This window comes from Mustelus asterias, chromosome 29 (assembly GCF_964213995.1).
Source record: "Mustelus asterias chromosome 29, sMusAst1.hap1.1, whole genome shotgun sequence".
NCBI lineage: Eukaryota > Metazoa > Chordata > Chondrichthyes > Carcharhiniformes > Triakidae > Mustelus > Mustelus asterias.
This window is the reverse complement of record NC_135829.1, coordinates 20659729-20673845: the sequence shown is the minus strand read 5'-3', so window position 1 is coordinate 20673845 and position 14117 is coordinate 20659729. Positions and strand designations below refer to the sequence as shown.

At 44.7% G+C, this 14117-nt stretch overlaps 1 protein-coding gene across 2 annotated transcripts in view; it reads right to left on the bottom strand.

The window, feature by feature from the left end:
* Positions 1 to 14117, bottom strand: part of znf592 (zinc finger protein 592) — a 154569-nt gene that overhangs the window by 28540 nt on the left and 111912 nt on the right. For both annotated transcript variants that reach the window (XR_013495692.1, XM_078200174.1), the window contains exon 7: positions 9800 to 10081. Coding sequence is in view for 1 of the 2 variants with exons in the window: in XM_078200174.1 (XP_078056300.1) it covers positions 9800 to 10081 (282 nt within the window). In the remaining variant the exon portion in view is untranslated. The remainder of the gene's footprint in view (positions 1 to 9799; positions 10082 to 14117) is intronic.

Genomic DNA, 14117 nt, shown 5'->3' with positions numbered 1-14117 from the left:
TCAAAATTAATGGCGGAGCAGGCTCGAAGGGCTGAATGGCCTCCTCCTGCTCCTATTTTCTATGTTTCTCACTTGATGAGGAGTTCCTGCCATGTTGGGGAGAGGCAGTCAGGGAAAGGAAGAGCAAAAATGTAACAAATGGAGAAGGTACAATTCTCTATGAACGGTATGCTTTGTCTGTATATTACAAGAATCAATACTTTTCACTGTATACTAATACATTGTCACAAAAAATAAATCAAATCAAAGTTAACAAACAATGGAAGAAATCAATCAGATTTCACCTGCCTCTTAGCAATCTGGTATAGAGTGGAATTGAAGAGAGTGAGAGAATGAAAAGGTGTACAGTAAATCATAGAATAGAATCATAGAATCCCTACAGTACAGAAAGAGGCCATTTGGCCCATCGAGTCTGCACCGACCACAATCCCACCCAGGCCCTACCCCCATATTCCCACATATCTACCCACCAATCCCTCTAACCTACGTATCTCAGGACACTAGGGGCAATTTTTTAGCATGGCCAATCAACCTAACCCGCACATCTTTGGACTGTGGGAGGAAACCGGAGCACCCGGAGGAAACCCACGCAGACACGAGGAGAATGTGCAAACTCCACACAGACAGTGACCCAAGCCGGGAATCGAACCCAGGTCCCTGGAGCTGTGAAGCAGCAGTGCTAACCACTGTGCCACCGTGCCGCCCAGCTAGCACTGCAGAAAGGGAGGGTTCACATACTTCAGTGACCCAAACACAGTGACGCTGGCTGGCAATCTAATGGCACCTGGCCTGTCCCCAAATCGAGGCATCGAGCAGATTCTGCCATCAGCAGACAATCACCTTCTATTAAAGGTTGGGTTAGGTAACAGTGGGCAGGGTGTGTTACAAACAAGGTCTTTTAGATGATTTTCCATGAGTGAAGGAGATCTAACCCTGCGCTATGTCAGCAATCGTGGTATAATGTGAGGGGCGTGTTACCGCGAGGGTGTTTAATGTGGTTTCTGTACTCTGAACAAGTCATAAACAACATGCAATAGTTTCAGGAGAAAATCATTTGCAAATAAGCTATGATAGAATTCTATTTGAGTTCATGATATCCAAATTAAGTCAATAAAATTTATCACTGCAAAAAAAAGGTACCTTTGCCATTTTGCATCCTAAAGATGCATAACTCAAAAAACATGATCAACATTCAGATAAAGCCTCTGGTCTGCAATGGTTTGCTGTGTGAATGTCACAGAGAGGATTACGTCAACATCTCGAGGGGGTGACTGAATCTTATTCAAGACAGCAAGAAGTCTCACAATCATTCATTCACCTGATGAAGGAGCAGTGCTCCAAAACCTTGTGATTCCAAATAAACCTGTTGGGTTTTAACCTGGTGTTGTGAAGCTTCTTACTGCGCCCACCCCAGTCCAACGCCGGCATCTCCACATCATGGCTACCATCTTATTCAAGAGTTTGGGGAGTTTTCACATTCTCCCCGTGTCTGCGTGGGTTTCCTCCGGGTGCTCCGGTTTCCTCCCACAGTCCAGCGATGTGCAGGTTAGGTGGGATTGGCCGTGATCAATGTGTGGGGTTATGGCGGGGATTTTGCCTCGGTCGGATGCTCTTTTGGAGGGTCGGTGTCGATGGGCCGAATGGCCTCTTCTGTACTGGAGGGATTCTATGATTAATAGCTTATTGGTTGCTCATGGAGTGACTGGTAAATTATAATATATCGAATATATTCCAGTTGTATTCCCTCTGCTCCTCCACACCCTCCTCTCACAAGGTCACATGCTGCACCCTGGCCTCAAGCACAAACAGATAACCTGCACAAGGCTTTTAAAAAACATTACTCTAGAACCTGCTGTTAGGAGATGTACATTAGGAGTTGGCGGAGAGGGTGGTGGCAGAGAGGAGCGAGACAGGATGCTCGTCTCCATGCCAACAGGCTTAGCCTGTTTACTTTGTCTGTGAGTTTAGACGGCATCATAGAATTCTAGAGAATAACAGTACGGGGAATTATGGCCACAGACACACAAAGGTGTCAATGCTGCAAGGCTTCAGCATACGTTCATTTACTTCTGATTCCAAATTTGTTTGATTCAGATCTTTACTTCACAATTAAATGGAAGAAAACACAGTCCTCCAAGGTTTCTTTCCATTCTTTTAAATCCAGCTGTTTGTAGCTGTATCAGGCTCTCAGAGATTCCAGTATCTTATCTTCAAACCTCTCCATTTTGATGTCCTGATTTAATGTTGTAAATCTTTTTCTTTTAAATTACATTTTTAGTTTAATGGCACAAAACTCAGTGACCTAATAATGATTTAAGTTTTCAACCACGACTAAATCAGTGAAGGCAAAATGAAGAGTGAGCGTTTTTTTTTTAACGATGAATAATGTCACAACTTGCACCTTCCAGCACACTCGTTAATCACAGAATCATTTGAGAAGCAAATGGCTGCACACTGAAAGGCAGTTGTAATTTGTTGTGTTGAATTTGTTTTGACGCAGGAAACAACTTGATGCCTAAACAGGCAAGAATCTAAAGCCAAGCAGCTTATATCCACAGGACCTAACCTCCGTAAGCCTCTATGGACTGGGCTGGTGTTCCGATCAAACAGGAAGGTCAGGGTGGAATTGTTAAAGGGTTGCTCAATTTTATGCTGCAAATATGAAGCAGCCAGTCCGAGTGATGACACAACGGTTGAAAAATGGGGTTAACGGAATTCAGTGAGAAAAGCAATGTTGTTTTGTGTGCTCTAAAAGGTCACTTTATTGAAATAAAGTCCTAAATAACATTACAGGTGCCACCAGAGCACCAGCCAAAGTGGGTTCAAACCCATGACACTCTCGACACATCTTGGCTGTGTTGCTGGACGGAGCCCAACCCTCCGATTTCGCTTGTGTGAAACAACTTAGAAATTTTCTCCTATGTAATGGCAGGGTGGCACGGTGGCACAGTGGTTAGCACTGCTGCCTCACAGCGCCAGGGACCCAGGTTCAATTCCTGGCTTGGATCACCGTCTGTGTGGAATCTGCACGTTCTTCCTGTGTCTGCGTGAGTTTCCTCCGGGTGCTCCGGTTTCCCTCCCACACTCCAAAGACGTGCGGATTAGGTTGATTGGCCATGCTAAATCCTGTCCCGGGGGGGGGGGATGCGTAGGTCAGAGGGATTAGCAGGGTAAGTGTGTGGGGTTACAGGGATAGGGCCTGGGTGGGATTGTTGTCGGTGCAGACTCGATGGGCCGAATGGCCTCCATATGCACTGTAGGATTCTATGCTTTCTAAAAGGCATTATATAAATGAAAATTGTTACTGTTATTGGAGGAAGCCAGTTTTCCAACAGAACATTAGACAAAGTAAAGAGGGAGCAGCCTGCGTGGAAAAATACCAGGAACAGTTATCCTGGACTGCTCAGGTACCTCAGTGTGGAGAACAAATTCAGAGGAACACCATCTGCTTCCACTCTGGGTCATGCTGGGTCAGGGGAGAGTGTACAAGATGAAATGGGAAGAAAACTGCCTTCTCAACACATCAAACTAGCCAGACATTTGAAAACAAGTCACAGTCTCATTTCCAAAATGCCCTTTGCCACTGCAGTTCTAAAGAGATTTTTTTGGGGGGGAAAGCAAAAGCAGCAGCAATTAGAAGAATTAATTAATTAGAAGCTACTTTTGACCGCGAGGCACTTAGCTACTGATGCCTCCCAGTTTATGCTTTGGAAGGCTGACCTTGGTCACCCTTCCTATTTGCCTGGGTGAAGGAGGAGCAATGTTTCCTGGCAAGAATAACGCTGCAGTTTTTCATCAAGTTTCTTTGAAATGCTCACTCTTGGCAATTGAAGGGATAGAAATAAATGTTGAGGGTCAGAATGGAAACCTCTTTAAAACCAATGGAAGCTGCAGTGTTTGGTCCTGTGAATACTGACATTGAGGTAAATTAGATGTGGTGCAAGAATGGGAAGAGTCTTTGCATATCCAGTACAACCCTGTCTAAAAGATGTATTATTGCCTGTGCATACAGCACATTATACATATAAAGCTTAGTGGTCCAATATTATTTTGAGTTATTGCTCATTATGTATTGAAGAATTCCTTATGCCAAAAAGGCTATGCTTTATATCACTAAATATACCTTTTCACACGATCTGAAAAACCTTAAATAAGATTTTTAATGAGGTTGGGCGGCACGGTAGCACAGTGGTTAGCACTGCTGCTTCACAGCTCCAGGGTCCTGGGTTTGATTCCCGGCTCGGGTCACTGTCTGTGTGGAGTTTGCACATTCTCCTCGTGTCTGCGTGGGTTTCCTCCGGGTGCTCCGGTTTCCTCCCACAGTCCAAAGATGTGCGGGTTAGGTTGATTGGCCAGGTTAAAAATTGCCCCTTAGTGTCCTGGGATGCGTAGGTTAGAGGGATTAGCGGGTAAATATGTGGGGTGGGATTGTGGTCGGTGCAGACTCGATGGGCCGAATGGCCTCCTTCTGCACTGTAGGGTTTCTATGATTCTATGATGATTAACCAACAGTGATTTTACTGTGATTTAACATCAGTTAATATAGGAAAGGCTGCCGTTAGGGAGGAAATTCCAAGAATTTGACCCAGCGACTGCGAAAGAACAGCGGTATATTTCCAAGTCAGGATGGTAAGTGGCTTGGAGGGGAACTTGCAGGTGGTGGTGTTCCCCATGTATCTGCTGTCCTTGTCCTTCTAGATGGAAGTTGTCGTGGGTTTGGAAGGTGATGTCTAAGGATCTTTGGTGAATTGCTGCAGTGCCCCTTGTAGATGGTACACACTGCTGCTACTGTGCGTCAGTGGTGGAGGGATTGGATATTTGTAGATGTGGTGCCAATGAAGCGGGCTGCTTTGTCCTGGATGGTGTCAAGCTTCTTGAGTGTTGTTGGAGCTGCACCCATCCAGGCAAGTGGGGAGTATTCCATCACACTCCTGACATGTGCCTTGTAGATGGTGGACAGGCTTTGGGGAGTCAGCGGTTGCAACTCCTGTCTTCAATAAAGGAGGGAGATTGAAACTATGAAACTACAGGCCAGTTAGCTTAACATCAGTAATAGGAAAAATGCTGGAATCTATTATTATGGAGGTTATAACTGGGCACTTCGAAAATTACAACGATATCAGGCAGAGTCTTGGTTTTGTGAAAGGGAAAATGTGTTTGACTCGTTTATTGGAAATATTTGAGGAAATAAGAAGCAATGTGGATAAAGGGGAACCAGTGGATGTGGTGAACTTCGATTTCTAGAAGGCAGGTACAGTAAGGAATGCAGAAAAAGGATGATTCATCACTACAAGGCATGGTGATATCACATCTAAAGTACTGTGAATAGTTTTGGTCTTCTTAAGTTTTTAAGTTTTAAGTTTAAGTTTATTTATTAGTGTCACAAGTCAGCTTACATTAACACTGCAATGAAGTTACTGTGAAAATCCCCCAGTCGCCACAATCTAACATCTGTTCGGGTACACTGAGGGAGAATTTAGCACGGCCAATGAACCTAACCAGCACGTCTTTCGGACTGTGGGAGGAAACTGGAGCACCCGGAGGAAACCCACACAGACACGGGGAGAATGTGCAGACTGCACACAGACAGTGACCCAAGCCGGGAATTGAACACGGGTCCCTGGCTCTGTGAGGAAGCAGTGCTAACCATTGTACCACTGTGTCACCCCGGAACGGCAGAGAAGGCTCAAGGGGCTGAATGGCCTGCTCCTGCTCCCAATTCATATGTTTGTTTATTTAGGAAATGAGCTTTTGTTTAGTCGGGTGTAGACACATCATAAATCTGCTGTCATATCAGATTCTCTATTATGAACTCCTGAGAAATTCATACTGCCTCTCTTTGCTTCAGTGCAAACTCCTCTTCCTGTGTGTTTACACCTCAACAAACTCTGTTCATAGAATCATACAATCTCTACAGTGCAGAAAGAGACCATTTGGCACCGACCACAATCCCACCCAGACTCTATTCCTGTAACCCCCCCCATATTTACTCTGCTAATCCCCGAACACTAGAGTCAATTTACCATGGCCAAACAACCTAACACGCACTGTGGGAGGAAACTGAAGCACCCGGAGGAAACCCACGCAGACACGGGGAGAACGTGCAGACTCCACACAGACAGTGACCCAAGGCTGGAATTGAACCCAGTTCCCTGGCGCTGTGAGGCAGCAGTGTTAACCTCTGTGCCACCCAGGTAAAATGTTCCTGCAGATTGACAAATGCCAGAGTTTAGGAAATACCAACTAGTGGAGTTTAATTGCTAAAATCACAAAGTTTATCAGTGATTGGAAAGCGGTGTGAAGGGAAAGAAGGCTCATGCCTGCTTCCTGCTGGTTCTCCAGCTATAACCAGTCTATCCATTTTGGCTTTGATGTTATCTCCAGCTCATAGGGAAGAATCTCACAGTCCAATTCACAGGTCAACCATTTCGTGTCCCATCAATAATCCAACATCGTGATTCCAGCCCTGCCAGACAGACACAAGCCAACTGCAATAAATCTCCTGCCATTGGCAAGTGCAAGCCAATGATACAGGGTGGCACTGTCAATAATTAAGAATACTCTCAAGCATCACAAAACATATCTGGCTCAGGTATCACACTAACACAGAGGATTAGCTCAGTCCCAATCTCCCATCACCAACCATATCGTGAGGGAACTAAAATGGAAAATGCTGCAAAATCTCTGATGATGGGTCATCTAGACTCGAAACATTGACTCTTTTCTCTCTCCACAGATGTTGTCAGACCTGCTGAGATTTTCCAGCATTTTCTGTTTTTATTTTGGATTTCAGCATCTGCAGTATTTTGCTTTTATAGCTCATTCAAATATTAAGAGGACTAACTAACAACAGCGCCCTCCCTTCATTGCCAGATACCATGATCAAGAACTTTGGGCTAAATCACATGGAACATAAAGTAGATACAGGCATTTAGGAGATAAAATTACACTATAGTTAAGAAAGCCCATCAACGCCTCTACTTTCTCAGAAGAGTAAGGAAATTTGACATGTCCACTATGACTCTTACCAACTTTTACAGATGCACCATAGAAAGCATTCTTTCTGCTTGTATCACAGCTTGGTGTGGCTCCTACTCTGCCCAAGACCGCAAGAAACTACAAAAGATTGTGAATGAAGCCCAATCCATCACACAAACCAGCCTCCCATCCACTGACTCTGTCTTTACTTCCCGTTGCCTCGGCAAAGCAGCCAGCATAATTAAGGACCCCACGCACCCCGGACATTCTCTCTTCCACTTTCTTCCGACAGGAAAATGATTCAAAATTCTGAGGACGCATACCAACCGACTCAAGAACAGCTTCTTCCCTGTTGCATCAGACTTTTGAATGGACCTACCTCGCATTAAGTTGATCTTTCTCTACACCCTAGCTATGACTTTACCACTACATTCTGCACTCTCTCCTTCCCTTCTCTATGAACGGTATGCTTTGTCTGTATTTTGCGCAAGAAACAATACTTTTCACTGTATATTAATACATGTGACAATAATAAATCAAATCAAATTAAAATGAGCACTGCCCAAAAATATAAATTTTTTGGTGGAACAAAACATCACATTTTTATGTATTTAGAAATACGAGCCATGAAAGAACTGAAAGGATGATGTGTTCTTTGTTTCTGTTCTTTTTAAAGCCAGGGAGGTATTAACCGTTCTAACGCAGATAATAATGTGCTCCATCTGCTTCCAGATGAGCTATTAGGCACTAAAGAAAGAATTACAGGCCAGCTGAACATCAGTAAATTGAAACATACTCCCCACCATTGTCCAGGGCAAACCAATAAGTTGGGAGAGCTTTGTGAAAATTAATTTACTCAAGGGGCACTGATTGTCCAAACAATTAGAAATATGAGACGGAATCTAGAATATGCACACCAATTTGTGGGGAATGAGAGTCTTCCACTTCAGGTTCCAATAATCAGTAAGGTGCAAATAACAAGTGAAATATCAAAACCTTTTGTGTCGCAACTTTAAAGCAAACTGTCTCAGGGTGTTTCACAGGAGTGTTAAAGTTTGAAGTTTATTTATTAGTCACAAGTCGGCTTACATTCACACTGCAATGAAGTTACTGTGAAAATCCCCTAGTTGCCACACTCCGGCGCCTGTTCGGGTACACTGAGGCAGAATTTAGCATGGTCAATGCACCCTAACCAGCACGTCTTTCAGATTGTGAGAGGAAACCGGAGCATCCGGAGGAAACCCACGCAGACATAGAACATAGAACAGTACAGCACAGAACAGGCCCTTCGGCCCACGATGTTGTGCCGAGCTTTATCTGAAACCAAGATCAAGCTATCCCACTCCCTATCATCCTGGTGTGCTCCATGCGCCTATCCAATAACCGCTTAAATGTTCCTAAATGTCTGACTCCACTATCACTGCAGGCAGTCCATTCCACACCCCAACCACTCTCTGCGTAAAGAACCTACCTACCACGAGGAGAATGTGCAAACTCCACACAGACAGTGACGCAAGCCGGGAATCGCTGTGAGGCAGCAGTGCTAACCACTGTGCCATCGTGCCACCCTTCAGAAAGTGTTAGTTTTGATATTGAGTCATGTCAGGGCAGATGACCGAAAGCCTTGTCAGGAAGATAGGAGCTGCTAAAAGAGGAAAGTGATGTGAAGCAGCTTAGGGAGGGAATTCCAGAGCTTAAAAGCCAGGTAGCTGAAAGCACAGCACAGTGTGGAGTGATTAAAATCAGACACAACCTGATGGTACATGATGTTCATGTTGAAAAGGTTGGGGGGAAAGATAGGGGGGGGGGGGGGGGGGGGGGTGGTGTGGGAGTCATTTTACTGATGACATATGACTGTCTGCGTTTATTTTGAAAAGTTTCTCAAAAGTTATCAGTGTATAGTTGCTCTCCCCTGTCTACACTACTCTCTAGCCTACAGACAGGGTGCAAGGACAGGTGATACACCAGTGCTACTTTGACATCAGCCGTGCCTGGGTAGTGGCCACAATGAATCTTCCTCAATCCCTGCAGGAAGCTTTTACCAAATAAACATTCTCTAAATAGCACCAATTAAGCAGAAAAGATTAAAATCAACCGTATTCATTTTTTAATGAGTTGACACAATGGTAACAGCGAGATGCCCTCAAACAAAATTAAAATGAAAAATTTGGGATCTTTACTGAATCTCTGCAATCAAGTGTAAGTTCTTGCTGCACATTCACTGCGCCCCAGAGCACAGAATGTAGGTTAAGATTTCTGCATGGTAGCCAGGAAGTGTAGCATTAATGGAACATAGTGCAATATTGCAATTTAGTGGAATTTTAAATCGAGGGACAAAATGCTGGGAAATCTCAGCAGGTCTGGCAGCAGCTGTAGCATTTTCAGAGTTCTGTCAGCTTTGACAAAGGGTCATCTGGAGTCGAAACGTCAGCTCTTTTGTCTCCTTACAGATGCTGCCAGACCTGCTGAGATTTTCCAGCATTTTCTCTTTTGGTTTCAGATTCCAGCATCCGCAGTAATTTGCTTTTACTTTGAATCGAGGACCTGTCTGCATGTCCATAAACAAAAGGGTTGAGGTGAGTAGCATAATTGCTGAAGGGAAAACTAGATAAGCACATGAGGGAGAGAGGGATAGAACGATATAGTGATAAAAGTTTGATGAAGTAGTGTGGGAGGAGGTCATGTGGAACATAAACACCGGCATGGACCTGTTGGACCCGTTTCTGTGCCGTGAATTCAAAGCGATTCCATAAAATGGAAGGAGTGTAGTGTCCACACTGTTAACCCCAACAGGAGTGAATTGTGAAGAGAAGCTATTTACCTTTCCGTGACTTCTCTTCATATGGGATACATAGAGCTCTCGCTCTGGAAACCACTGCAGACATTCAGCACATGTCCAGCCAGGCCTTCGCACTTTTGGCCGCATCTCGGACTTCTCCACTGTGGCTTCATCCTTCTTAGCGCTGTTCAAGCTGTTGGGGGTGATGCCGTTGGTAGTTTCGTGCGCTGTAGATGGTTCAGTTTTCTGGCCACTGGATGCGTCTCTGGAGGGAGACAAGGGCCCCGGAGGCTTTTCAGCCGCTTGCGCAGTGTTGTGAACATCCTAATTTAGAAAGAAAATTGATCATTATAGAATCCTACAGTGCAGGAGGAGGCCATTCAGCCCATTGAATCTGCACCGACCACAACCCCAGCCAAGCCCTTATCCCCATAACCCCATGTATTTACCCGAGCTAGTCCCCCTGACACTAAGGGGCAATTTAGCATGGCCAATGCATGTAACCAGCACGGCTTTCGGACTGTGGGAGGAAAACCGGAGCACCCAGAGGAAACCCACTCAGACACGGGGAGAACATGCAGACTCCACACAGACAGTGACCCAAGCTGGGAATTGAACCTGGGTCCCTGGCGCTGTGAGACAGCAGTGCTAACCACTGTGCCACTGTGCTGCCCCATAACATACTATTACTGGCAAACACACGACAAGCTGTTAATGCTGTTGTACCTCAGGATTTTATATCTTTCTGACACAGCAAAATCTGGTTTCATATAAGCTGCGCCACCGAACAAATTGAAAGACTTAAAAAAAATGTTAATTTAGCACTGTGTACAATCAACAGTAATTAATTCTTCTCCTCATTGCACACTCACTGCTCTAAACCATTTAACACAAATTAGCTGCAGGATATGGTTTGATGACTGGATATGGTTTGGGTGGCACGGTAGCACAGTGGTTAGCACTGCTGCTTCACAGCTCCAGGGTTGGGTTGGGTGGCACGGTAGCACAGTGGTTAGCACTGCTGCTTCACAGCTCCAGGGTCCCGGGTTCGATTCCCGGCTCGGGTCACTGTCTGTGTGGAGTTTGCACATTCTCCTCGTGTCTGCGTGGGTTTCCTCCGGGTGCTCCGGTTTCCTCCCATAGTCCAAAGATGTGCGGGTTAGGTTGATTGGCTCGGTTAAAGAAATTGCCCCTTAGAGTCCTGGGATGCGTAGGTTAGAGGGATTAGCGGGTAAAATATGTGGGGGTAGGGCCTGGGTGGGATTGTGGTCGGTGCAGACTCGATGGGCCGAATGGCCTCCTTCTGCACTGTAGGGTTTCTATGATTTCTATGATGACTGATTGTTAATTCATGATTTTTGTACACAGTTATTAAACAAAGAACATAAACTGGAACAGTAGGGTGAGGCAAACATTTGAGGCACTGGGACTAATATCGCATAAAAACGTGTTGATGAATTTACCTTGTAGCAGACAATTGCGTGTCAATAACCTTACAAAATTCTGTCCTGCACTGGTCACTGCAATTCATCTTTTATTGGTATTTATCTTTTATGGGGAGGTGATGGCCCAGTGGAATTATCGCTAGACTATTAATCCAGAAACACAGCTAGTGTTCTGGGGACCTGGGTTCGAATCCCGCCTCGGCAGATGGTGGAATTTGGAATTCAATAAAAAATATCTGGAATTAAGAATCTACTGATGGCCGTGAAACCATTGCGATTGTTGGAAAAACTCATCTGCTTCACTAACGTCCTTTAGGGAAGGAAATCTGCCGTCCTTACCCGGTCTGGCCTACATGTGACTCCAGAGCCACAGCAATGTGGTTGACTCTCAACTGCCCTCCAAGGGCATCTAGGAATGGGCAATAAATGCTGGCCCAGCCAGCGACGCCAATATCCCATGAATGAATAAAAACCAACAGCAAAATAAATTGACACAAAATATCCTGACTGAATATCCTGAAGAATCAAACAATTTGGAAACCTCTAAATACAAAGCCACTTATGAGTTTTTTTGGTCAATTGCTTCCAATTCGCTGGGCATTGTTGGCCTGGTCACAGTTCCTAAATTATACAACATTAACATTTCACTCTTGGCATTGTGGTCGAGACGATGCTGTTACAAGGGGAGGGCGTGGGAAAAGCTGCAGATTTGCACTGAAATTTATTAGAGACCTCCCCAGAGAGGGCGGATAATTCTGACTAGCGTCTTGCTTTCTGCAGCTGGTATTTTACATTGAAGGGCAGTTTCTTTTTTGTTTTTCATTCTTGCGAGGAGGCTCCAGACATACAGACATTTGTACTTCTCTTGATGAGAAGTTTTGCTGTATGTGATCAATGATTTACCTTTTTAAATTCGGGTGCAACAGACACGTTTCAGTATGACACTTGTCATGCAATTCTTTGGGAAAGGAATGTGCTGTTGTACGTCGATAGGAACGCTATGACATGTAAAACAAATGTCTGATTCTATTCTTTAAGTATGGGCATATACCCCTTGAAGGCCACAAAGTCTAAATTTGTGCATAAACACCAATTAAAGGTCAGAGTTCAATTGATATTTATACTTGGCGATTTGTCTGCAGTCCTGTTAATATTACAACTATGTGGAAAAATGGATGACTGTGAATGTATAAGAGTCACCTTATATTCCTGTGAAGGAATTTGGGACGAGGATTGTAACAGGTCTCGAATGATAAGAGGAATAGTTGTTGGATAAGTAAACAAACAAATGTTTTATACTACAAATGCATAAAACTATCGGATATAAACAATTATAGAATCATAGAATCCCTACAGTACAGAAGGCCATCGAGTTTGCACCGACAACAATTCCCCCACCCAGGCCCTACTCTATCGCTGCAACATCACATATTTACCCCGTTAATCTCTCTCACACTAAGGGGTAATTTAGCATGGCCAATTCACCTAACCTACATATCTTTGGACTGTGGGAGGAAACGGGAGCACCCGGAGGAAACCCATGCAGACACGGGAAGAATGTGCAAATTCCACACAGGCAGTGACCCAAGCCGGGAATCGAACCTGCGTCCCTGGCACTGGGAGGCTGCAGTGCTAACCACTGTGCCGCCTTTGTCTTTGAACTTGCAGTACAAGCAAAAAGGGTAAGTGCTAAAACTATTTAGAGTAATTGTATCAGGGTGTGTTTGTCTGTACAGGTACGCTTGCATGCAGAGCCATAGTGTCTTACCACTTGTCACAGCCCATTCTCAACCTATCTCCTTCCCTTACAACAGAAATGTAGACTGGCTTACTGCATGTAAATGATGGTGGAAAGATGGGGCCTGGGCATTTGTCCAATCTTTATCTAAACCACTACTGGCAGCAGGGATCACGAGGAAACAGGTAGTAGTGTATCTTGATGCAGTGGCACCAATCGGGCAAAGGAGAATATTGATGATGTAGAGATGCCGGCGTTGGACTGGGATAGGCTCAGAAATCTCACAACACCAGGTTAAAGTCCAACAGGTTTATTTGGAATCATGAGCTTTTGGAGCACTGCCCCTTCATCAGGACTCACCTGATGAAGGAGCAGCGTTTCGAAAGCTCGTGATTCCAAATAAACCTTGTTGGACTTTAACCTGGTGTGAGGAGTGTTGGGAGAAGATTGGAAGGAGGCCCATTAATGAGCAGTTTGTCCTCTCTTCGGGCTCATCATACCTCCTTTTTAACAGCGTCAACACTGCTCACCAATGGGCCACATGAAACATTTTATTCAGGGATTTGACACCTCTTTAGCGGTAATTACTTCTTTGTGAACTTCAGGTGCTGAACCCCCATTTAGCTTTTTCCACACTTACTCTCTTAATGGTGGAGGTCCCACTCTGAATACAAACTGAGGCCAGATCTAGGATATCAGGGTGGTGAGCAGGTATCGTGCCCTCCAGTGGCAGACCTACCCTGGAAGAAATTCCAATCTCAGGATTCCATGTATGTGTGTCTTTTTCTCTGCATCACCCGCATATCCACACACACACACATTGTTCATTTGTCTATCTATTTTTTCTCTCTCTTAAACTGACTTTTTTCTTCCTCTTGGGCAATAACTCTTCCCTCTTGCAAAGAAAATTAAGTAGTTAAAAACACACGTCAAGAAAGAATCAAATTTCAAGCTTTAACTTGTTTTGAAGTCATTTAAAAACCAACACAATTACTGCTTTAGAGTCATGCCCTGAGGGAACATATTCTTCGGGTTCTACACAATAACTTGAGAGATTCACACTGCCACTGTCTGGGCGACTGCTCCACAGTATGTACGCATGCTCGCACACGTGCACACACACACACGTACACACACTCGCGTACACACACACATGCCCGTATACACAACACGCGCG